Here is a 24,899-nt window from a genome sequence, read left to right as displayed (position 1 = left end):
TCTCTGGAAGACCACACGGACAGACTCGAACTCCGGGTTAACTTTCCCTAACTTTGTCTAAATTAGTCAAAAACCTCCAAATGTTTCTCTCTGTTTCGTTAAAAGCTGGCGCAGGTGGTTTCGGTTGATACAGCTGAAAACTTTGGTGCGTTTTCCTCGTCTTTCTGTGGGGTCAGTAACCTGGGAAGAGAGCAGAAAAAGGATTTACCGCAAACTGGGAATTATCTGTGGTGGCGTATTGAGAATCCTGTCCTTTGTAGAAGCTTTAAGTAGCCTGTTTGCTATTTGTATCTTCTTCAAAGGTAATAAATAGGTAACATAAGGAGAAGAAGGCCAAAATCCACCTGCTGCAAGGAGAAACAGGTGAGTCAATTTCCTGAAAGGCGACTTCAAGATTAATTTATAGCCTCGAGTTTAGTCTCTTTTGTTAATTCTAGACAGAAAGCTAGCATAATTCAGGTACAGTTTATCGTTAGCCTATATCAGTGTGGTGGCTAAAAAGTAGTTTATTCAATTTAATTTGTACAGACCAATTTTTTTATTGCTGCAAAATGACAGCTTATCATGGCCTCATCCTTTTAATATACTTTGGTCTGTTGACCTATTTTATCATGCCTGTCCAAAGACCTTTGCTGTCTCATTAGCCAAACAGACCTAAAAACGAAGGGAAAAGATTAAGGCCTATAGAAAAACAAAAAGCTATAGTGTAGTTAGAGGTTAAAACATCTTAATTAACTGTAAAGACGTGGAAAAAAAACATCTGTGGCTTACTTGTGGTCTTATATAACTTCAAATCCTGTCTATAGCAGGAGTTTATAATGTTACTTGTTAACTTTTGGTAATATTTGACTAGAGAGATGTTCTGGTAACATTAGGAGCTTGTTAGCATCAATTCAAGATAGAAATGTTTGGAAATACAGCTCATTGAATCGCCTCTGTCAAGTATTTTGTCTGTTATCCATATAAGAAAGGTAAGGTACACAATGTGAACTTTTTTGTAAAAGGTTAAAGGGCTGGGCCTTTAGGTTTATGTGAATTAATCTACCCAAATTAAAACAGCTGCTCTAAAACAAAAATAACTTACTCTAAATATCATCTCAAGTCTACCCATCCTAGCATAATCATATAATAATTACTGAAAAGTGAGTATGTAAAGGTATAAACTCAAGCGAAGCTGAAATGGCCACAATAATTGTGGCCACTGTTCTGCTAACTGTTGTTATGAAGCCACATTTTAGTCTTTTCTGATGTCCTCAGGCATGATTTTTGAAATCATATTTGGAGGAGAGCATTAATAAACATAGCACCAAAAATAAGGAAATTTGTGTTTGGTAGATTATTGTTTTGGTGTAACATTGCTTCTTGGCAATGAATCTTATACTGTTGGAGAGCCACTTTATTTTCCTTTTAAATGGTGCCACATTTACAAAGAACATGAATTTGTGGGATGAGCAGCAGAGCTGAGTATGTGGGTTGCGCCCATGAAAAATTTGCCAAATCTTCTCTGCCAATGCCAAACAGCTTATTTTGCTATTGACTCTTGTTTGTTGTTTGGTGGATTGGGTGATTGAAGTCTGAAGAAACAAGACATATTGGCAATCTGACAAACAGGAGCCTCAGTAGCGTGAGGAAGAACCATACACAGCCACAACAGCCTGGCACCTGCTTCTCATGCTGGTCACACACTGCTATGTGATGGCATCTCATTCCTCAAACGGCATTTGTTTCAAATCAGCCAGTGTGGTTGTGTTGGTCATTCTGGCAGGAACAGCAGGCCAGGCTGATCCCACAAGTGTTCAATGGGGTTTAGTTCAGGACTGCTGGCAGGTCATTCCATCCAATCCACTCCCAAATTCTGGAGGTAGTCTCTGATAAACCTCGCGCTGTGGAGGCCATCGTTGTCATCTTGGAGGATAAAGTTTGAGACTGTGGAGATATGGGATTGCCACTGGTATCAGAATCTTGATACCTTCTGCATTGAGATTGCCTTTAATGATGACAAGCCTTGTATTTCTAGTGAGGGAGATGCCACTCCACACCATCACACTGCCTCCACCAATACTAAGGCTCACTCCAATAATGCTACAACTTGGTTTTGCAGAAAACCAGCTTGAAGATGCCCTATCCAGATCAGTCAAACATGGCATTGCGATTCTTTGAGCAGACACCTACTGACCACTGTAGCAGGGCCCATGCTCACAGGTGCTGACAATCAGGGGTCAATCAGGCACCTGATTACCAACACCTGGGGGTACCAGAGGCTCAAAACAAGACTCAATAGCAACAGCAGGATACTCTGTTTGGCATTGGCAGAGAAGATTTTTTCATGGGCACCACACAAACACTTCTGCTGCAAATGCATGTTCCCTACAAATGAGGCACCATTTAAAAGGGAAATAAACACGCTTTCCAGCAGTATAAGAGTTATTGCAATGTGTCATTGTGACACAAAGAAATAATTTAACAAACACAAATTTCTTTACTTTTTGTGCTGATTTTAGTCTTGGTACATCTCTAACCTGGAGGCTGCCATGACAGCAACCTGCCAGTGCAGTGCTGTCCAGAGAAAGAGAGGCAGATAGAGATGGCAGGATTTTTCAAGAGAGATGGAGAGAGAATTATAGCTTTTGTCTGATTTTATTTTAACAATTTACAAAGGTTTTATCAGAGCTGAAGAATTAAACTGACTCTGCACAGCTCCACTATGACCTCTCATTCTAATGGAGCCCAGTTCGGTCTATATTTCTGACCAGTTTCTTTCAAAGTCGTGTCTTAATGAATGTGAGATGTTTTTGCCTTGTAAAACAAAACTTCTCCCCTTAAGTGGGCCACAAACAGCTGCTCTCCAGACAAAAACACTCTCATCCTTCCTGCGTAACAGAAAGTCTGCCAAGTACATGGACAAGTGTGTGCTGGGTTAATCTACCAACCTCTTTAACTCCTCATTAACATAAAAGTGATACGAAACTAATATCAAATGACTTTATTTTAATTTTACAAGATGTGAAATTGTGGGCTTGATTGCTTATATTTGAGTGGGACATTGTTTACAAATACTGTGGCCTATGTACCTTCAACTATCATCAGACGGTTGAAATTACTGTCGGCTTGGTAAAAATGTCTTTATAACTGAAGATTTAATGCTGATCCAGGAACAAGCAGTCCTATGATGTTAGAGGTCTGCTTGTTTGGTGGAAGAGCAGCGCTAAAATGCTCCAGAATTAACCAAAGATAGGGATCAGTTCATGGCACGTAAGGATGTCAGGGGGATTTGTATAGTATACAGAAACATGGAAGAACTACTGTAGGATTCATATGAGTTCAAAAATCGTGGTTTCATTCAGCAGGAGAAGCCGGGAACTCTTTGGGCTGATCAGGCTACAGAGTGGGCGTTGGTTAGAGATAAATCTCAATAAACCTCTTTCTCTATCTCCTTACTGGACTCCTTACTCTTAATGAACTGATCCCAGGTCAGTAGTCCCAGTGTCAGATCAGATTTCATATAAATGGGTGGGTATTTAACAGCCTTAAAACAACAATACTTGATGTATACTGGTGATGGTGAGTCATGAGGACTTATAAATTCATCATCAGTGGATGCTCTGCGTGATGATGTCGGTGCGTTAAGTGTTCGTGATCAGGCCAGGATGCACTGAGCATTGTGAGAGCAGGCCGAAAGGGGGCCTGGAGAGAGAGTTAAATGGCTTAACAAGAGAGTTTTTGGGTTTCTGTCAAATAAAACTATAAATGTTTAAAACAACAAAATTGTGACTAAAACTAAATAACATTTTAATCTAAAGACAAAGTCTAAATTTAAAATGGCTGCCAAAATTAAGACTGCTCTAGACCTCGCTATTTTATTTAGTGCATGTGCCACCAACTGAACAAAAATATTGAATCCATAAACCATAGGGCGCTGAGTGAGGTGTGCAAGTAGTGGAATATTACTAGAATAATGATGCAGGTGTGTACTTTAGTACTTGAGTATTTGGATCTGTCCCCACTACAAATAGTATCATAAATTACAAAAGTTACACCATGCTATGATGTCATTAGAAACTGTCTTTATTTAACTGATTTAGTAATAAAGCATTAGAACCACTTCCTGGTAAAACTGCATGAAATATCCCTGCTGGACATTTGAGTTTAAAACCTTAATATTGTATTTCCAGAAAATCTTTGTTGCCAAGGTCTAAGACCACCCGCCCTGAGGGGCCAAGGGGAGAAGGAGAGAACGACATAAAGACTAAAGAAACGAAGGAGACCGACCATTGTCTATTGTCCAAAGCTACCTCCTGAGTTAAGATGTATGCTGAGAAGGTTGTGACAGAGGGGAAGATGGGTAAGTGCACATGAAAAAACTCACAGACACATTTATGCAAGTACATGCACATGCACATACACAGATTAAAATGCTGTGCTTGTCATTCTGGAGCTCATTCAGCTTGTTTTTCTGTATTTGGGACCAGACACCACTTGACAAGTTAAACATTAACAGATGCCTTTAAAGCTGACCCTATTTCTCTATATTTCATTTGTTGAAATATTGGTCAGCTTAAAAATCTGATTAAAAAAATTGTTTATCCCCTTTGATAAAGCCTTGACCCAAATATAGCTGATGGCAGTGTTGATGAAACCAAACCCTGAACCAGATTAAACTTATTGCAACATATAATGTTGCTTTTACAGCTTCATTTTAATCTTTTCAGTCTTTATTTTAACACCAAGACATAATCAATGTAACCTCAAGACACAAGAAGCCATGTCTGGGCTTTACTCTTTGTTAATGTATCCATGAAGACCCAACATTAATTTGCTGTAAGCGCTGCACTATCTAGCAAAGTTTAAGTGGCAAGGGAATACTTATTATTCCTGGCAGAAACTTTCAAAAAAAAAAACAGACTCATGTTGAACAATCATCTGCAGAAGCTTTGTTGGGGTCGTGAAGGGACAGAGAGAGAAAGATGCAGAAACAGGAAGAGGAGAATGCAAAAAAAGAGAAAATGCTCTGTTGATAAAGAGAAGAGGTAGATGCAGAAAAAAGCCAAGAGGGAGATGCAGAAAGCAACAAAACAAGCAGAGCAGCAACAATAAATCAGAGACATTTATGGCTGCCCTGGCCATATATCTAGCTTAAATATCTTTTCTAGGATAAGGCTATTATTTTGCTAATATATTGGTAGTTCGATGTAATACCCACATTTAACAGAAACCTGAACATTGTTTTATGAGCATTAGCAATTAAAATGATGAGGATTTTGGAAAGGACTAATAATGGCAATTGTAGCAGTTGAAGTCGTCCAGATTATAGATCCACTTAAACATTTCTTGTTAAAGTGATGATGTTGGTAGTTGAAGAAGTTGTAAACAGTTTGCTCCACAGCAGCAGGTCGTCTGTGTTAGATGTCTATAAACATTTAGTTTTGTAGACTCTTTCCAGCTCTCATCATTTTAAGTGAAACAGGTGAATCTACATCTACTTTAACAACTTGCATTTGGTTGTATGCAGCATTATTGTACTGAAGTGTTGTAAATACTATCCACTTTTATGACTCCTGATGAGTTTACTGCCATCAGTATGATGATGGTTTATAGAAGAAGAGATAAGATGTGTTTGCTGGTAGAAAGCACTCCAGCCAACAGGAGCTAGGAACTGTGTATTATGTGTTGAAACCACATGCTTGCCTTTTTAGTCAGTTTTTGGTGTAAAGAAGTCTAATCTCACTACTTTAAGGCAATAATTCACCCTATGTGTGTATGTATCCCATACAGAAAAATAAATAAATGTACAAATACCTACCTTAAACCACAGGGACAAAGTGTCAGCACAATGAAGCCAATAGTCCTCAGGTTTTCTTAGTAGCTGTGTCCTTGTTGTGCAGTTTTGACTTTCTGTGTCTGGACAGAGCTAGACGTTTGGCATTACAGTTGCTGGAAGAGTCCACTCATATGCAGCGAGTTATGTGTTTAGTGTGTGTGTAATAACAGGAGAAACAGTTTAGAAAGGAGTGGCACATATGCTCGAACTTAGGGTGTGTTTAGATGAGGTGAGGCGTCGTCTATTTACAGAAATGAACTGACCTCACCTTAACTGTGACATGCCGCATGTTGGAACAAGCACAGTAGCATTATGCAGGTACACACAGTGACAGTCACACAGCAGAGCAGTGTTTGTTTGATCACGCTAATATTTACTGCACGTTATGATCGTGTTTATTTTTACTTCTCTGCCCCGGCAGCTTCTACCACAGTGAGTCACAGCTTCTGCTCTGTCTTCATCTGTGTGTGTCTGTGTGAGGTTTCCTCCAGCGTCTGCACTATCTGTCATCTCACTGTTACCACACTTAGGTTCACTTAAGTCTATTTAGGGAGGGGATAACATCAGTTTTCATTTAGGAACCTGTTCAAATACCTTAATTGTGGCTGGATGAAAAGATGCTAAGCTCAGTCATGGGGTGTGACAAGATCTCGTGAGATCAAAACATCACAAGATTTCTCGTAGAGGTGAAAATCATCTCGACACCAGGAGCAACAGCTCTCCTTACAGAAAACAGTATCTAACTGAAAGTTATAAAAGATCACAAAGATGCCCTGGACACTTTAAAATTGCTGGTTTGCCAGCTAATGAAGTAACAGAGCCGTTACGTGACCTATTCAGAGCACTGCTCCATCCCCCACCCCCTCCCCCAGAGCGCGCTACTCAGGGCCATGCATGAACTGCTGGAAACCACAGCAGTCTCTATGAGGAGGATACAGTGTTTATTTAGGTCACGTATGCGTGCAGACTCGCTCATAGTGCCGGTATCTGTGACTTTGTAACTTTGATTCAGTGGCTGCTTTGTCATTTCTCCTTCTCATCTCACCGTCTGTCAGTCACACATCCATCAGCTGTTGGCTTTGTGTATCATCAGTCAGAAGCTTAACATGTGGAGCGCAACGGTCGTTGTATACTGCAGTGGTAAACTTAACAAAATAAACTCTGCTTGAGTGCCATAGAGTCTATTGTTAGCTCCAAAACGTGAAGTTTTAGCCCCAGTTAAATGCGCCCTGTTTGTTGTCTGACAGCAGACAGAGCAGAGACACACACTCACCAACACACACACACGCTCATCTGTGCGTCGTGTCCAACACTGTCAAAGCTCATATGAGAAAAAAGACCACAAAACGATAAAATAACCTATTTCTCTAAATTACTGTAAAAAACAAACGTGTTATTGACAGAAAGATTTCTTTTGAGTTTTTTTTAAATTTGGTGTCCTTAAAGAGGATGAGAAATAGTTTGATTTTACTGATGCAGCTCTTATATTTATATATTTATATATACTTATATATATATTTATATTATTATATATATAAATCAGTCTGTTGTAAATAGTTTTTAAATTACTTTCAAAATAATCTAAATGCTTTAATTATTATTATTATTAATATTATTACCTCTGCTAAGGAGGTTATGTGAGTGGCTGGGTTTGTTTGTTAGTTTGTTAGCATCATAACTCAAAAAGTTATGGATGGATTTTGATGAGATTTTCAGAAAATGTCAGAAATGGCATAAGGAAGAACTGATTAGATTCTGGGAGTGATCTGAATCACAGACTAGATCCAGGAATTTCTTAAAAGATTCTTTACTATTGGGAGATAATTTTTAGTAGTGGAGTAAATCACAGCATGGGGGGAATGAGCTGCCTTGGCGGAGGTCTGCACTCTCCGAGTGCTTTTCTTCCTCTTATTGTCACTATTATTGTAGCAATGCATGCATAGTGTAGTAAAATAAGGATGTGGTAGACTATTAAAGTGAAAGGTCTGATTTAAAGAGCATTAAAATGTACAGTTTGAGTCAGAGTTAGACAAGATAAACTGTGTAAGAAGTGTAAAATCAAGTCCCATCTCATCTCATCTCATGAGATAAACGTCTCATCACACCCCTACTCAGTCATGTTTTTGAATAACAGGAAATGTAAAAATCTGAACCTCCCGTTACATTAAATAGATTGAACAAATGTCAGAACCTTTAACAGGAGGAAGATGATAGATAAGAACACAACAGTGAGCAAGTAAACTATCATACTTTTAAACAGTAACTGAACTCCAGAGTGTCAGCTGAGGTGCATCTACCGTGTTATCATAAAATGTCTTTGAAAAAATTCACAGACCAGGCACACTCCTGCTGTTACGTCATCGTTCAGTCATTGCTGCTTTTCAGATTTGACTTGTAGCCCTTATGTCATAATCATTCAAAGTAGACCTACCGCAAGCTGGCTCACTCATGTAGAAGACCTAAGTACCAACTAACCTTGCAAAGCAGCAGGATACGCCTGTTTCCGTGTTTCTCACTGGTGAATCCATCTTGCAAAGCTCCCGTTTGAACAGTTTGGGCCCAGTTAGAAAGTGACAGGACCAATCAGCGACTAGGGGCAGTACTTTAACAGCTTCAACTCTTCTGGGAAGTCTTTCCACAAGGTTTAGGAGTGTGTTTATGGGAATTTTTGACCACTCGTTCCGGAAGAGCATTTGTGAGGTCACACACTGATGTGGGACAAGAAGGCCTGGCTCTCAGTCTCCACTTTAATTCATCCCAAAGGTGTTCTGTCAGGTTGAGGTCAAGACTCTGTGCAGGCTAGTCAAGTTCATCCACACCAAACTCTCTCATCCATGTCTTTATGGACCTTGCTTTGTGCACTGGTGCACAGTCATGTTGGAACAGGAAGGGGCCATTCCCAAACTGTTCCCACAAAGTTTGGAGCATGGAATTGTCCAAAACCTCTTGGTATGTTGAAACATTCAGAGTTCCTTTCACTGGAACTAAGAGGCAAGGCCCAGCTTTTGAAAAACAACCCCACACCATAATCCCCCCTCCACCAAACTTTACACTTGGCACAATGCAGTCAGACAAGTACCGTTCTTCTGGCAACCGCCAGACCCAGACTCGTCCATCAGATTGCCAGATGGAGAAGCGCGATTTGTCACTCCAGAGAATGCGTCTCCACTGTTTTAGAGCCCAGTGGCGGCGTGCTTTACACCACTACATCGCTTTGCATTGCACTTGGTGATGTATGACTTGGATGCAGCTGCTTGGCCATGGAAACCCATTCCATGAAGCTCTCTACTCACTGTTCTTGAGCTAATCTGAAGGCCACATGAAGTTTGGAGGTCTGTAGCGATTGACTCTGAAGTTGGCGACCTCTGCGCACTATGCGCCTCAGCATCCGCTGGCCCCGCTCCGTCATTATACATGGCCTACAACTTCATGGATGAGTTGCTGTCATTCCCTATCGCTTCCACTTTGTTATAATACCACTGACAGTTGACTGGAATATTTAGAAGCGAGTAAATTTCATGACTGGACTTGTTGCACAGGTGGCATCTTATCACAGTACCACACTGGAATTCACTGAGCTCCTGAGAGTGACCCATTCTTTCATAAATGTTTGTAGAAACAGTCTGCATGCCTAGGTGTTTGATTTTATACACCTGTGGCCATGGAAGTGATTGGAACACCTGATTTCAATTATTTGGATGGGTGAGTGAATACTTTTGGCAATATAGTGTAGCATAGGCGTTATTGCAAAATCAACAACTTCAATAATTAATTGACTAACTTACTTACTAGCTTGCTTAAAGATTGGATAAATGCAAAAAGTCAACTATGTAACAATAAGCCATATTAAGAGACAAGAATGTACAGAGATGCATAGGTTTAACATCGGTAGTGGCAAAAATTGGCCATGTAGACAGACATCGAGCCATTGGCAAAATTGTGCGACATTAACATTTGTCAATAGCAGATGGTTGTCTCTTGTGTCATATCAATTTAATGCTATTTTGTGGCTATTTTGTGCTTATTTGGTGTAAAGATCTTGGAAGACTGCACATTTCACATAGCTGCTTTTCCACTCAGCAGTTAGGTATTAAAATAAAGGAGGCTGATGTGTGCTACGTAAAGGATTTCCCAGAGGATGAGTATTGAAGAAATAAGCCTTTTCCATCATGCTGCTCCTGTCTGGTCAGGTGACTCACAGTTGAGGTTGGACTTAACCCAGAATAAAACCTTTGTGCGTACAGTGTTGACGGCTCACTAACAGTAAGCAATGATTCATTTTTAGTCTCATGCCAGATTACAGAAGTGGTGAGAGAAAAACATGGAAAGAAACTATGCAGTCATACTGTGGGTAAACCCTAAATGTAGACTGCACTAAAACGGTTCTTGATCTACAGCAATGATACCTTGATGTTAGACTGTTCATTTTACTTCCTATATTCAACACAGCTGTGTGGTTTTAAGCAGAAATTTAGCTTGAGTAAGTTGCGTTTTACTAGCTCAACCTTGATATACTTGCCAGGAAGACAAGCCCAGTGTTTAGTCAAAATATTTTCAGATCACATGTTTTAATTCATGATAGGTAATGAATAACCTGACATGCCAGATAGATGTGTGATCTAGAAAACCTTCGATATACAGCGTTTGGGAAAGGACAGAGCCTTTGAAAAAAAAAAACTCGGAGGTTGAATGCGGATGAATGTTTCGTCTGTCAAATCTTTATAAGCAACAAAACACGTGACGTCGTCGCTGCTACTGAAGAACTAGAAAAGCACTCGGAGAGCACAGACCTCCGCTATTAGCCCTATCTCCCAATAGTAAAAAATCCTTTAAAAAATTCCTGGATCCAGACAGTGATCCAGGTCACTCCCAAAATCTAATCAGTTCTTCCTTATGCCATTTTTGACTTTCCTGAAAATTTAATCAAAATCCGTCCGTAACTTTTTGAGTTATGTTGCTAACAAACTAACGAACAAACCCTGCCGATCACACAACCTCCTTGGCAGAGGTAATAAACTCCATACAGAACTGCATAACACCTAGTCAAAACAATGCAGTCTTGTCCACAGGCTCACATCTTTGATTACATTAGTTCCATTATCTCCAATAAGATCTCTGATAAGTCACATGACATGAGAGCATCTTTCATACCTTGTGCAAGGAGCTTCTCTGTGTGATCATCAAGGGAAACGTTTGTTTGGAGGTACAAACTTCTAACTCCCAGTTGATGCAATGCACAGTTAGGCTGAGATAAGTTGTGGAGCGTGGGATCACATTTGTTAGCTGCTGGGTCACTTTTTCTCTTACTGACTCTGACAGGGAGTTTTCAGCAAAAATTAGCATCCAGGCAAATCATACTTTGGGTCGAGTGTCTTTACTATTATATTCAAATCCTGGCTTTTCAACAACACTTCCTGGGGCAATGTCTTTGGGGATGTGTTGTGTGACTGCTGTGGTAATGTTGGAGTAATCTTTCGGCATATTTTGCAGATTACTGCATTTGTTTTGACATCTTCCTTTTAAAACCCGAACCACAGTGGACAGATTCAGCGCTGTTTTTCTTCAGAACAAAATAGTCTCATCTCAAACTACTGTGGTTTGTTTATTTTTTCTGCTCTCTCATGCTTTCCTCTCTCTCCTTCTTATATTAAAACATTCATGCACAGAGGAGAACTTTTTTGGATGGGTGGGGGAGTGTAATGTCTACTGTGAGAGAGGCATTCAGGACCAGTGGGAGAAGTGAAACTCCAAAGAGAATTACATTCCTAAGGCTTAAAACGTATTTATACTGGATTGTTGTGATATCGTTTTTTATGCATCTTATGTGGCTATAGCTGCGATAGCTTGGGTATACTTGATATTTCACCCACCCCTAATTGGCCTGAAAGGATCCAAGACTGTATTTTGAGGTTGTATCGCATAGCCCTGTAAAGACACATGAAAGAGGAGCAGAGGATTGGAGCATGTTGGAAAATAGTTTTTTTTTTGTTATTTATTTATTTATTTATTTATTTTTAGTTATGGAATTACTTTAATCATCTGAGCAAAAAAAGTTGACAATTTGTTTAGTTGTTTTTATTCACTGTTTTCTTTTATATGATTATCAAGTTGAATCCAAGATGATCTGGATGTGCTGCCTTAATTTCTATCATTTTGCCTGCCTCCTCTTCCTCTAACTGAATTAAAACAATGCCATTCAGAAAAAACACCATTTAATGTGTTAAAACATAACTGCTGTTCCCTATGAACTGCATACAGTTACAGACAGCAGTTATCCAGTGTTTGTGTCTATAAAATATGTGTAGTATATGACCTGCACTAACAAATATTTTCAACTTCTACTGTTTCATCATCAGCACGTGGGCATGAACTGACTAGATGATTCCAGAGGAACCTGACCCATGATACCCACATTAAGACACACGAGAGCGGGTGGTCTCGGGTAGAGCAGGACACAAAAGAGAGCTTGTTCTGTCCTCATCTGTGTTTAGGAAACGATCACTGTGTTGGGGGATGTGAGCAGGAAAGAAAGAGAAAGAAAGGAGAATTTGGAAAGATAAGGGTGGGAAGCATCAGTACAGTGGTATTTGTGCTGGAGTTAAAGTGTGCAGAAGAAACATTGGAGTATTTCCTCAAAAGCACAAAGATATATCTAGAATGTCCCCACTGGATGGACATGAGATCCTTGACTCTCTTACATACTTTATAAATGTTTCTAATATAACACAAGTTCACACACAAAAAACCCACAATATTCATAATATGCTGACGGGTTGATTTGAGGTGACTGATGACTGTAAAAAGGGTAGCAAGGACAGTTTCAGGAGGCATAGAAGCAGATATGAGGCACAAAGAAGGGAAAAGAGGTGTGACAAAACAGAGAACAGGAAATGTTCACAAAAATGCAGTCGGGATGGAGCAGATGGGCCCTTTTATATCCAAATAAAATATAGGAAACACCCCTTAATGTGAACATTTCTATCCAGTTCACCCTGTGTCACTATTCATCCAAACATTATTCTTTCTCAAATGTTTTTATGAGAGACAGATTGTGAGAGAGCAGGGAAGGCAGTAGGAAGGAAATGAGGCATGTAGAGTGTTTTCTCTGATGTGATGGGACACACCATATACTTACTGTATCTCCAGTTGTTTCCTGGCAAATGAATAACAGCTAAACTATATAACTACAGTCCTGACAGTCTTATAATGCAATGATGCAATGTTTGAAACAGAAAACCATGTTAATAATAGCTGATTCTCCTTGCTGTTACAAGAACAAAATATGAATAGCCACTTGACTTCAGCTGACATTTGGGCACTCAGCATTAAGAATAAAATATTTAGTCAAGTTTTAGGCTTAAGGTTTCATCACAGGGCCTGATGTCCCACAACCCAGGGCTGGGGAGGAGGGGGAAAATGACTAGAGTCAAGATTGACACATGTAAATACCAATGTATACCTGTCTCTTGGCAGCCAAGGTTAAGCTCAGTGGCGTATCTTTTGTCCATCACTTTACATCCCTGGTGAAACAAAGTATTAATAGCCCCTTGACTTGGGGTGAAATATGAGCTTTCAGCATAAAAAAAAGCATTTCGTGATGTGCATAAGTTCTAGGCATGTAGAGCCTTACGGATTCATCAACACATGTGTTGCTCAGCAGCCAAGGTTAAGCTTAATGGCATCTCTTTTGTCCATACCCTTTCCACCTGGTAATTGGACCAGAGATTTCTGGTGCTTTTCAGGCCCTTTGGACATCTACAGCATGATCATGGGCTTGTGGCAACCTTACTACCCACCCAGATGGCACCCTAGGCCATGTGGCCACGACCTACCTTTTCAACAGACTATTTTCCTATGCCCCTGGTAATATGCAAGAGCATTTAGTGGACTGCTTGTGTCCATCCTATGTCCTGCCTGATGGTGCCCTCAGGCAGCTTACTCGCCATATTTATGCCTTACTTAAGCCTCAGCTTTTGGCCCAAACATGCCTGAAAGTTCTGCACAGTATTGTATTTGCTTCACCAGTATTAATATGAATTATCCTTATATTTAGACGAAGACAGATGTCTGCTTACACGAGTTTTACTCTTATGTCCCACTTGGGGGATGTGCACTTTGATATTGACTTGCCGTAGCTTCAAACATAAGGTTGATATTAATGTCATAATGAAGGCTTCACCTGTGATTAAACTGGTGCAGTGATTACTATTGATATAGGTACAGTCAAGAGGAACGCCCAGAAAACTTCACATCAACTTTGCACTGGGGGAAAAATAAGAGAATTCATCCAAATACTGTGGAGCTGCTTTATGGACTGTTGCATTAAAACTAGACTTCAAATCTAAATCTCTTCTATATTAGTTTTGTATTTTATTCAAGCGTAGCACAGACCTGAGCAGGACAGCACTTTAGCTTCAAGCCATCAAGCAGTACGAGGAGCGTTGTCCATAGTTTGTCAGAAAAACAAAATAACAATCCATTTTTAACAGCAGTGGTAGGTTTATAAGCTGAGGGTTAAAGATCACAATTGCAGCTGATATATCTATTTTATTTTACTAAAAAAGTTCCTTGCAACTGCATTCAGGTTTCTCATGAAAATGTTTCACTTGAACACATCACATTAACATTTGTCTAGATCACATCATAATACAACCAGCTATCAGCTCATTAAGTGAGATAATTAACTTTACAGCCATTTTAAACATGGATTTCAATATTAGATTAACAATTTTAACCAGTGGACTTAATAAAAATTTAGCAACAGCTTTTCATGGTGATCTGATCACCGTCAGCCAGGCAGTGCTTATTACTCCAACAGTCTGAGTGTTTCCAAGCCAACAGTTAAAGGTAGTGTTGTTGTACTCGAGAATGGTCTTGGCCTTGAGACTATTTTGAATGTCTTGGACTTGTCTCGGACTCTACAGCATTTTTACTAGGTTTTGTCTTGGTCTTGAACTGGCCAGACTCAGGATTTTCATCAGGACCGGTGGAGACCAGCAGTGACCTGCTATTCTTAGACTTCATTAGTTGCAGAGTTGCAGACACCTTGTTTTTATCTGTCACATTTATTAAAAAGAAAACTAGAATGAAAGCGAGAATGCTCTTTACTTGTTCAACCTTGTCATGTTATTTTAAAATTGATTTTTATGGTCTTTGTCTTGTCTCGGTCTCGGTCTTGGGCAAGTCTTGGTCGTGGATAGTGCGGTTTTGAGTACAACACTAGTTGAAGGTACCTCCTTTTGGTTTAATGTCATTGATAATGCTGTTGTGCTTTGAGCAGATGAATTTATTAGTCTACTGCTTAAGTTCTCCGTTCTTGCTGTTTTGTATTTCTCTCCAGCAGAAAGTGCAGTGCCTTGCTGCAGGTGTGAGAACAGAGGAGAGACATAGAAATTTCTTCTTTCCCTAAAAGTTTTTCTTTTTGTCCCTGGTTGACCTGTATGTTTTTTTTTTTCATTTAACCTCACTAAACAAACCCATTACACTAACTGTCTAAAATGTATTTTCATGATAGTAAAGCATGATTACCACAAAAGGTCAACGATATAAGAGCTGTAGAGAAATTTAATCATGGTTATCATTAGAACTGGTAAAAGTTTCATCCTTAATTGAGATTTCCTAAATCTTATCAAAGCAAACTTTTTATTTTTTAAATCCACACAAATTAATGTGTTTATGGTTGGTTATGGGAAGTAAAACAAGCTGTGTTGTGTTCTAACCTACTGGTAGTTTTAGATATATAGAAACCTCAACAGTTCCATTGTTAAATACAGCTTAAAACAAATAACCTTGACATAAGAGGAAGACAACGGGGTGCCAAAAACATTTTGTAAGTGATTTCATGACACTGAGTCAGTGGCACACTTGTATGGATTTATAACTGTTAATCATTACACCCTTGCTTTAATAGCATTATTCTGTCTGCAGTAAAAAGCATTTAAACTTTAAGCTGCATGTAGAGTTGATAAACTCAGCTCTGCTCAGATCAGAGAGGGACACAGAGAACAGCACTCACATGCAGGTGCTCACACACTGATAGACGTGCATGCTGCACAGACATGGCACCATATCTTGGTTTAAAAGTTTGTTCTTGCTTCGTGCAGAAATGGTAGACTTTAGACTATTGATCTGATCAGTGTCATTTGTACTTTTTAAGCTTTGCCAGGAAAGAGCTTGCATGCCCCTTCACTTCAGGACAGAGAGCTCAAAGAGGCCATTTTGCTCTTGTTTGTTTAGGCTAAACATCCACCATAAAGAGTCTGAACTGAACTCTACATTTGCAATGTTTTCTTTTATAGATGCGTATGTAAAACCTGGTGGTATTATGTGTTATGTAATGGTAAAGGCTTGTTTGCTGCTGTCACATGTATATACACTCATTAGTGGGAGTTTGTGTATCTGCAGGGAGCAGGGGCATCTCGCTGACCTGTGTGCTAACCCCCTGTCGTGTCATTGGAGTGTGTGTGGTGCTGATGACCCTGGGAGCCATCGGAGCAGCCGTCTGGGCCGTAGGTCAGACCACATGCTTTCACATACAAACATGAGACCAACAAACTGTAAATATGAAGGAAATGAAGCTTTACAGTCTGAACAACATCAGAAATGGGATATAGATGACATATAGTTGCACCTATATAAAAACATAATGGAAATGGAAATAAAAAGACACACTAACTGGAATATAAGCAAGAAATAAAACAATGAAAACATAAAGCACATTATTTGATCTTTGAAAAATGGAGCTAACTTGATAGTTGATTTTAAATGTCAGAGAACATTCTCTGAACTTGCTGCTGGTTGAAGCTCTGTATTGGAGCATAATGCGGAAATAAATAGCCTTATATTTACAGCCAATCTTTATCTGTTTTAAAGCACACAGAACATAACTTTAACTTAAGATTCCCAGTTCATACATGATAATAATTGATTATTTATTTTTTTCTCATATTGCCTCTAGGAGGAAGAATGGGAAGGGGGAGAAAAAGAGCATGTGTGTGTCATAGACAGAGAGGAAAAAGAAACTTCATTAGATCCTCTGTCCTGATGTAATTCAGTTAACCTATGAAGAGAGAAACCAATTCTTCAACTATGAAATACTTACAGCACTGCTGTGAACATCACCTTATAATAATAATAACATTATTTGTATAGCACTTTTAAAAACATGGGTTTACAAAGTGCTTTGACAAGTGCAAAAGCAAACAGAAAAAAACGTTATAGACTATAAGCATTTTGATAAAAGGTTAAATGACATGCCTGTAGAGATGCGGGCTCCACTTCCCTTGCTTTTGAGTGCATGCCAACAAGTGTTTGTATAACAGGTTTTAAAACACATGCCGGTAGTACATGTGTTGAAATAAAAAATAAAAAACATCAAATCCTATTTGCCAGTGAGGCAATTAGCTTGGACATATTGATAGCAGCGGTTTTTAATCAAAACTGGACCACACATATTGATTAAAAGAAGCACAAAGAACTGCACTGAAAGCTTTCATAGGTGGAAAAGATGTCCTCTGTATGAGTTTGACTCATCATCTGGCTCCACTGATAGTGAACAACAATATGGGGCTACCTGTCTAGCTTACATTATGTAGTTTACTCTCCCTGCCCACTTTGTCAAAGCCTCCCCTCCAAAAGTATTGGAACAATGAGGCCAATTCCGTTATTTTTGCTGTAGACTGAAAACATTTGACTTTGATATCAACAGATGAAAATGAGACAAGAGATCAACATTTCAGCTTTTATTTCCAGGTATTTATGTCTGGATCTGATACACAAATTAGAAGAGAGCGTTATTTGTAATGGAGCACCAAATTTTTAGGTGAGCAAAAGTTTTGGAACAGAGAGACTTAAAACAGATTAAAATGAATAAGACTAAATATTTAGTTGCAAATACTTTTCTTGCATTAACTGCATCAAGCCTGTGACCCACTGACATCACCAAACTTTGACATTCATCTTTTGTGATGCTTTTCCAGGCTTTTACTGCAGCCTCTTTCAGTTGTTTGTTTTGGGGGCTTACTCCCTTCAGTCTCCTCTTTAGCAGCTAAAATGCGTGCTCCATAGGGTTTAAGTCTGGGGATTGACTTGGCCAGTCTAAAACCTTCCACTTTTTGCTCCTGATGAACTCCTTTGTTGTTTTGGCAGTGTGTTTTGGGTCATTTTCTTGCAGCATGAGGTAGGATCTTCCAATCAGTTTGGTTGCATCTTTCTTTAAATTGGCAAATAAAATGTTTCTGTAGACATCTGAGATCATTCTGCTGCTGCCATCATGTGTTACATCATCAGTGAAGATTAATGAGCCCATCCCAGTAGAAGCCATGCAAGCCCAAGCCATGACGTTACCTCCACTGTGTTTCACAGATGAGCTTGTATGTTTGGGATCATGAGCAGATCCCTTCTTTCTACAAACTTTAGTCTTTCCATCACTTTGTGAAGGCTCATCATTGTCTCATCAGTCAATAAACTTTGGCCCAGAATGTTTGAGGCTCATCTCTGTACTTTTGGCAAATTCCAGCCTGGCCTTCCTGTTCTTCTTGTTAATGAGTGGTTTGCATCCTCTGGTGTAGCCTCTGTACTTCTGTTCATGAAGTCTTCTGTGAACAGTGGATGGTGATACCTTCACTCCTGTCCTCTGAAGGTTGTTCCTGATGTCACTAACAGTTGTTTTAGGGACTTTGTTTACAGCTCCCACAATGTTTCTGATTGTCTCTGGTTTTCATGTTGGTTACACCTCTAACTATAAATGCAGTCTGCACAGGCAAAATCCAAATCTAAAACTAAGCGTAGACATTCAGCATTATTTATTGTGTGAATAATCAATGCAATAGGACATACCTGAGCAATAAATCACACCTGTCAGTCATATGTTCCAATACTTTTGCTCACATGACAATGGGTGGGTTCAAACAGAAGGTGCTGTCTTCTAAGTTGTGTATCAGATCCAGATGTAAAAACCTGGAAATTCAAGCTGAAATGTTTATCTCTTGTCTCTTCACCTTTTAATGTCAAACCCAAATGTTTCCAGTCTAAAGCAAATTGGCCTCACTGCTCCAATACGTTTGGAGGGGATTGTATGTTTTGTTGCTCTGGTTGGCCTGTGATGAATGTGACAGACTGACTGGACACTAGACGTCAGTGTTATGCATTACATATAGACAGATAAAACATTATTTTTATGAGACATTTTGATTATTATGTATTTCTTTTCATATTTACAATATTTGTTTTTTTTTAGATTCTCACTATGGAAAAGATGATATTTTGTGTTAATAGCTTCTATCTTTTTTGCTTTGACTTAACAAATGCCTGTCACTTTTTTTGTACCCTTTTCAGTTACATATTGCACAATGGAGGAAGACATGGGACTGTATGATGGTGAGTATGGAGAGGGCAAATACTTTAAATACATTTCTATTATGTACAGGTGTAAAAACGTATTTTACAACACATCAGATGTGAAAAACAACAATAAAGCTGTCAGACCAGAAGAGTGTGCTGTTACATTACTCAACAGAACGTCAGCGCTCATATGGCTGTGCTCCACACCAAAGCTGTTAAAAAAATATGAAATATCTATAATTTAAAAGTAGTTTTTTTGTGTAACTGTGCACGATTCTGGCTGAAAGGTTGCATTTTTATTCAAGCTTAAAATACCTATATGAAGAGGTAAAAAATAAAATAAAATATAAAAATATGTATCTAAACCCTCAATGATACTGCTACTGTTTTTTTTTACAGAACCAATTAAAAATGATAAATCTGCGTTTGTTTGCATGTTTTTTCCTTGATTTTTTTTAGGTTATCAAGCTTGCTTTAAAACTAACCTCTCATTTTTTACTGCAGTCCAGGTAAATTCTGCAGACCAGCGTCTCAGGGTCTTCGACTCCACTCACAAAAGGTGGCGTCAAGTGTGTTCCTCATCAGCCAATGAGCTGCTAGCTAGCATCAGCTGTGAAGAAGTGGGTTTTGTCAGGTGAGGTGTTTAAATCTTTAATGTTTTTATGCAGTACTGATTGATACAGTGCTAATGTATGCTTGTTTTTTTAGTGTGGTGAATTATTCTGTCACATCAGTGCCAGAGGCCAGTGGAGATGGAGGCGAGTTCTTCTGTGTAACAGAGAAAGAGCTCAGCTACGGCAAGAAAATCAAGGACTCATTGTTCCCATGGTAACAAACACCTGATTGATCCTTCACCTGTGTCACAACAGCCTCACTGTCCTCTCTGCTGCTCTTTCAGTCTTTTCTTCAGCTCTTTTACTCAGCTAGAATAGAAGGAGCTAAGGAGTTACTCAGTTTAGATGTTCTGTTTTTGGCTATCAGGATTTCTTTATAACTCTTTGCGTTTTTGTTCCAGTGACTGTGAGAGCAGAGAGGTTCTCACTCTGCTGTGTCAAGGTAAGATGTGAGCTAAGATATTCACTCATTCTGTCCAACACAGACACAGCCAGTACATTTAGACAGATAGTGAAGCTAAGGTTATGGTTCCATGAGGAAATTTGATTGGACTTAACCATGCACAGCTGAGAATTTTTTTTTAATGACATTAGCGTCTGTTACTAAAGATGGTGATATGCCCCCCTTTCAGGTAGTTACTGTGGACCTTCTTCCTATTGACCCGTTGAGCTATCAAGTCAGTAAACAGCTAACAGGTTGCATATTCAATAATGAAAATATGAACAGACTTTACAGCTCTCTACTTTTTGCATTCACTCTTTTCTTTTGGTACAAATATGCCAAATATTACAAAGTGAAGACAGACAATAACATGACCTGCTATTCTTAGATTTGATGCTGTTTAACTTCTGGGTCTGAGCCCAGTAAAGAAACTATCAAGCATGGCCAGAGTTCTAGTCCAGTCTGGTCTGATTGGGATGTGCATGCAACATAAATTGATCTCCAACTGCATCATCTAGGTGTGTTTAATCAACTTTGAGAATTTGAATTGAGTATGATCTGACTTATTCTCTGGACCTAGAGTCTGTAATAAAGTTTTGAATTGAATTGAATTGACTGACATGTTCATATGTACAGCCCCAATTCCAAAAACGTTGGGGCACTGTGTACAATGTAAAGACAAATTGAATACAATGATTTTTCAAACCCCATAAACCCATGTTTTATTCACAATATAAAATAAACAACATATAAGATGTTGAAAAGAAGACGTTTTAAGTTATGAAAAATATTAGCTTATTTTGAATTTGATGGCAGCAACATACTTTACAAAAGTAGGGTCAGGGCCATATTGACTATTGTGTAGCACCCTCTCTTCTTTTAACAACAGTCTGTGAACGTCTGGGGAGTAAGACCTCAGTTTTTGTTGCTGCCTCCCAACTTTTTTGAGTGTGTTGCTGCTGTAAAATTAAAAATGAGCTAATGTTTTTCATGCTCTGTAGTTGGACTCCTCTGTCTATGCTTCTGTTGTGCCTATGCTTGTTTATTTTACAAGTTTGTAGTTAGTCCAGGCATTAAACCTCTCTCTTCAGACTGCGGCAGGCGAAGTTTTGCTGCAGACCGTATCGTTAATGGTGTGGATGCCAGGCAGGGAAGCTGGCCGTGGCAGGTGAGCCTGCAGTATGAAGGAGTCCATCAATGTGGGGGATCTATCATCTCAGACCGCTGGATTGTCTCTGCAGCTCACTGCTTCCCTGAGTAAGTGATCAGGCATGAAATCATGCAAAACTTTAGGAATGTTTTGGTACATTTTTAGAAAGCCTTAATTCCGTGATTTGGATATGCGTTGAATCGTCAACACACACCAGAAGGTTTTACTACATGGGTGTGCAGATATTTTTGTTCAGCTGGTGTTTATGCTGTTGTTATTTTATTTCAGTGTCTGTCAGACTAAGCTTGAAAAAGAGACATTTTCAGTCTTCCTCTCTCCCCTTTTTTTGTCAGACGGAATCGCTTTGTTAACCGATGGCGTGTGCTTCTGGGCTCCATCTACAACAAACCTGGGAACGGTAACCTGGTGGAGGTGAAGACCATCGTTTACCACAGCAGCTACCTGCCCTTTGTGGATGCTAACATTGATGACAACAGTAGAGACATTGCTGTCCTGGCCCTCACACAGCCTCTCACTTTCAGTGGTAGGACACACAAATACAGAAACACATAATTATAATCAAGAAACACACTAGTCTACACAAACCTGAGGATTTGATTACATTATTGATTTAATAAGAAATAATAAAGAACAGAAAAGAAAAGAGGGCTTGGAACGTCAGTCATTCTGGTAATTTACCTGCGGGAGATTTTCCTGCTTCTAAGATTGAAGGTCTGCAGAACAAATGTTTCTTTGTTCAACAAATATTAACCCAGACAACTCTGCCATCCTGCATCTAAAAACTTAATTAAAGCACACTGAGAATGGGAAAATGTTGCAAGGATCTCCTCCAGCATCTTTCATAGCTTCTCGATAGTCATTAAAAGGAAGCTTGAATTTAGATTGAAAATTGATGTGAAAGTTATTGATCATAATGGTAATGACTTTAGGAGACAGAGATTTCTTTTGAGTTAGCATATTGTGTATAAGTCTTCATAAAATATCTGAAATGTAATGAATCTTTTTTAACATGTTAAATGGGTTATTGAGAAATATTTTGAAAAAATAAGTGTTGCATCATCTCCTCTGAGCAAGATGAGGATGCAGTATAATGAAGTCCTTTCAGGGGAAAAAGGAAAAAGGGAGTGACTTTATTTCTGTATATAAATTAAACTTGACCAACATAAAGTCATGTAGTCAAGGTTTAATGGTTCTTAATTATTGTTTACTAATGGATGTTGGCTAAAACTTATCCTACCATGACATACAGAAACTGGTAAGTAATTTGCTTCTGCCATCTGGTGTTTGGTGTTTGTAATTACAGCTTAAAAAAGAGGGAAATCTTAAACAGCAGAGGACCCTGTTTGATGAACAGTTTCAGTGTTCTTGTATGGCTTACAGGAAAAAAAATCCAAGGTATATGAAAGATATTTTAATGATTCAGGAAATATTGGAGATAATATTGTTATTTTCAGCAAATTTTGTCTATGCTAAAAATGTATATTGTAATATTGTATATTATTGAAAATTTTGAATTTCAGGAAATGACTGTAAGGTCAGGGCAGACTGTCAGAAGTATACTACTTCTTAATTCTGCTTTCTCAAAAAGATTGCTTATTATAAAAAGTCCAGCCTCTGCAATTTACATATTGCACTTGGTGATGTGTTACAATTAATTTTACTTACTTTGCAAAAGAGATGCATTATATTCTCAGCATGACATTAATATTGGTAGATATTAACTTAAAAAGCTCATAATAGGTATCCGCAGATATGGGAATTGCTTCCTGAATATCGGCCTATATCTGCTGTAAATATCTGCCTATTTTGGCTATGAATATCTGCCTTTATTTGCTGTAAGTATCTGCCTGTATTGGCTGTAAATAAAACTTTACAGTGTGTTTTAAGGACTAAAGTTTGTTTCTTTGTAGCTCCTTTGGGTGTTCTTTAACGTTAGAACTGACAGGGATCTCTATATACCTGAAACAGCCAGCAGCTAAAATTTACCCATTATTAGAGTGCATTGATTTTCATAAAGAGCTCTGATAAAGGGGAATTATTTAATCATAGACAATGAAAAGCTCATTAAGCACAGAGAGAGACCTAGATCACTGTCGGATGATGATCCATCACATCCAAAATTGTCTTAGGACTGTTCGCTCCAACCTGAAATCTGGAGTTATGCAAACAATTTTTTGGGGGCACAAAGTGTTACAAAACAAGCTTTTCAGAAAAGGCAAAGACTGACGGACTAAAAAATGTAATAAATACAAAGTTAGACACAATTACAGAACAGTCTCAGCTAAATTTTACTCGATGGCAGTTGGCAGTTTTAGTGTTAAAGGCTGAAGTTTTAGGTCGGACCTACATTTAAATATCCATAGCGGTATAGGTATTGGCTGAAATTAATTTGTATATATTTGGATATTTTGAAAATTCCAATATAGTGCATCCCTGCTTTGTAATTTTAGTCTCTTGGCCATTAATTAACCAGAGACTCAGTCAAAAGTGAAAGGGAACTTTATCAGTTTCCAGGTAATGCAGATAAATGCAAAATTAAAATTGCACAGTAAGGTTTGTGTCAGTGGTTGGGAACATGGTATTGCTATTCTTACATGTCTATGTCTCTGTGCAGAACACATCCAGCCTGTTTGCCTGCCAGCGTACGGCCAACGACTGATCGATGGACAGATTGGAACAGTAACAGGCTGGGGAAACGTAGGATACTACGGTGAGTTTTCATTTTCACCACTTTATAAAAAGCACAAAATTAAGAGATGCAGCCTGTTTTTTCCTGGCCATTTTGATCTAAATTGTTGACAGCACATGTGCTTTTGCTTTTAAATAACTGCTTTTGTCTTTCAAATTTAAGTCTGCCAGTAATATTTAAAAGTACAGGACCTAGTTAACACTTGAATTTATGAATTGTCATTTTTCTTGCTTGCAGGTCATCAAGCAGATGTTCTGCAGGAAGCAAATGTCCCGATCATTAGCGACAACGTTTGTAACGGTCCTGAATACTACGATAACCAGATCACCACCAGTATGTTCTGTGCTGGTTATGAGAAAGGAGGCATTGATGCCTGCCAGGTAACTGTGAGACTCAAACTGTACATTTATCTGTTTGTGATCTATTAACTCATTCTCTGATTATTTTCCACTCAGTTATTTGTTTCTATAGTTTTGTTGGCATTAAGCAGAGATAATGATTTATGATTATATGCCCATTTACTAGAATTCTGGTTGTTTTTTCAACATGGGTACTTATAAAGTCTGTGTGTGTTTTCAGGGAGACAGTGGTGGTCCGTTTGTGGCAGACGACTGCCTATCTAAGACCAGCCGCTATCGTTTGCTGGGTGTGGTGAGCTGGGGAACGGGCTGTGCCATGGCTAAGAAACCCGGCGTCTACACCAGAGTGTCCAGATTTCTACCCTGGATATCTACTGCCATGAGGGTAAGAGACGGGATTGTTTTGATTTTTATTGCCTCATCTTATACCTTAACTTATTTATTGTTATGGATGTTTTTTCTGTG

General features: G+C 38.8%; 1 protein-coding gene across 2 annotated transcripts in view; it reads left to right on the top strand.

The window, feature by feature from the left end:
• Window positions 1–2: 2 nt before the first annotated feature.
• The window catches only part of hpn (hepsin), a 28,090-nt gene continuing 3,193 nt past the window's right edge, over window positions 3–24,899 (top strand). The window contains exons 1-12 of one of the 2 annotated variants that reach the window (XM_041794089.1): window positions 3–363; window positions 4,173–4,342; window positions 16,223–16,330; window positions 19,154–19,195; window positions 19,664–19,793; window positions 19,868–19,987; window positions 20,175–20,215; window positions 21,307–21,472; window positions 21,719–21,909; window positions 24,001–24,096; window positions 24,313–24,455; window positions 24,655–24,819. In XM_041794089.1, the coding sequence (XP_041650023.1) occupies window positions 4,306–4,342; window positions 16,223–16,330; window positions 19,154–19,195; window positions 19,664–19,793; window positions 19,868–19,987; window positions 20,175–20,215; window positions 21,307–21,472; window positions 21,719–21,909; window positions 24,001–24,096; window positions 24,313–24,455; window positions 24,655–24,819 (1,239 nt within the window). In that variant the 5' untranslated portion in view covers window positions 3–363; window positions 4,173–4,305. The remainder of the gene's footprint in view (window positions 364–4,172; window positions 4,343–16,222; window positions 16,331–19,153; window positions 19,196–19,663; window positions 19,794–19,867; window positions 19,988–20,174; window positions 20,216–21,306; window positions 21,473–21,718; window positions 21,910–24,000; window positions 24,097–24,312; window positions 24,456–24,654; window positions 24,820–24,899) is intronic. The other variant, XM_041794090.1, reaches the window with a different exon arrangement.

The sequence above is a fragment of the Cheilinus undulatus genome, linkage group 8 (assembly GCF_018320785.1).
Source record: "Cheilinus undulatus linkage group 8, ASM1832078v1, whole genome shotgun sequence".
NCBI classification, from domain to species: domain Eukaryota; kingdom Metazoa; phylum Chordata; class Actinopteri; order Labriformes; family Labridae; genus Cheilinus; species Cheilinus undulatus.
The sequence above is the reverse complement of the archived record's forward strand: the minus strand, read 5'-3'. Positions and strand labels throughout refer to the sequence as shown.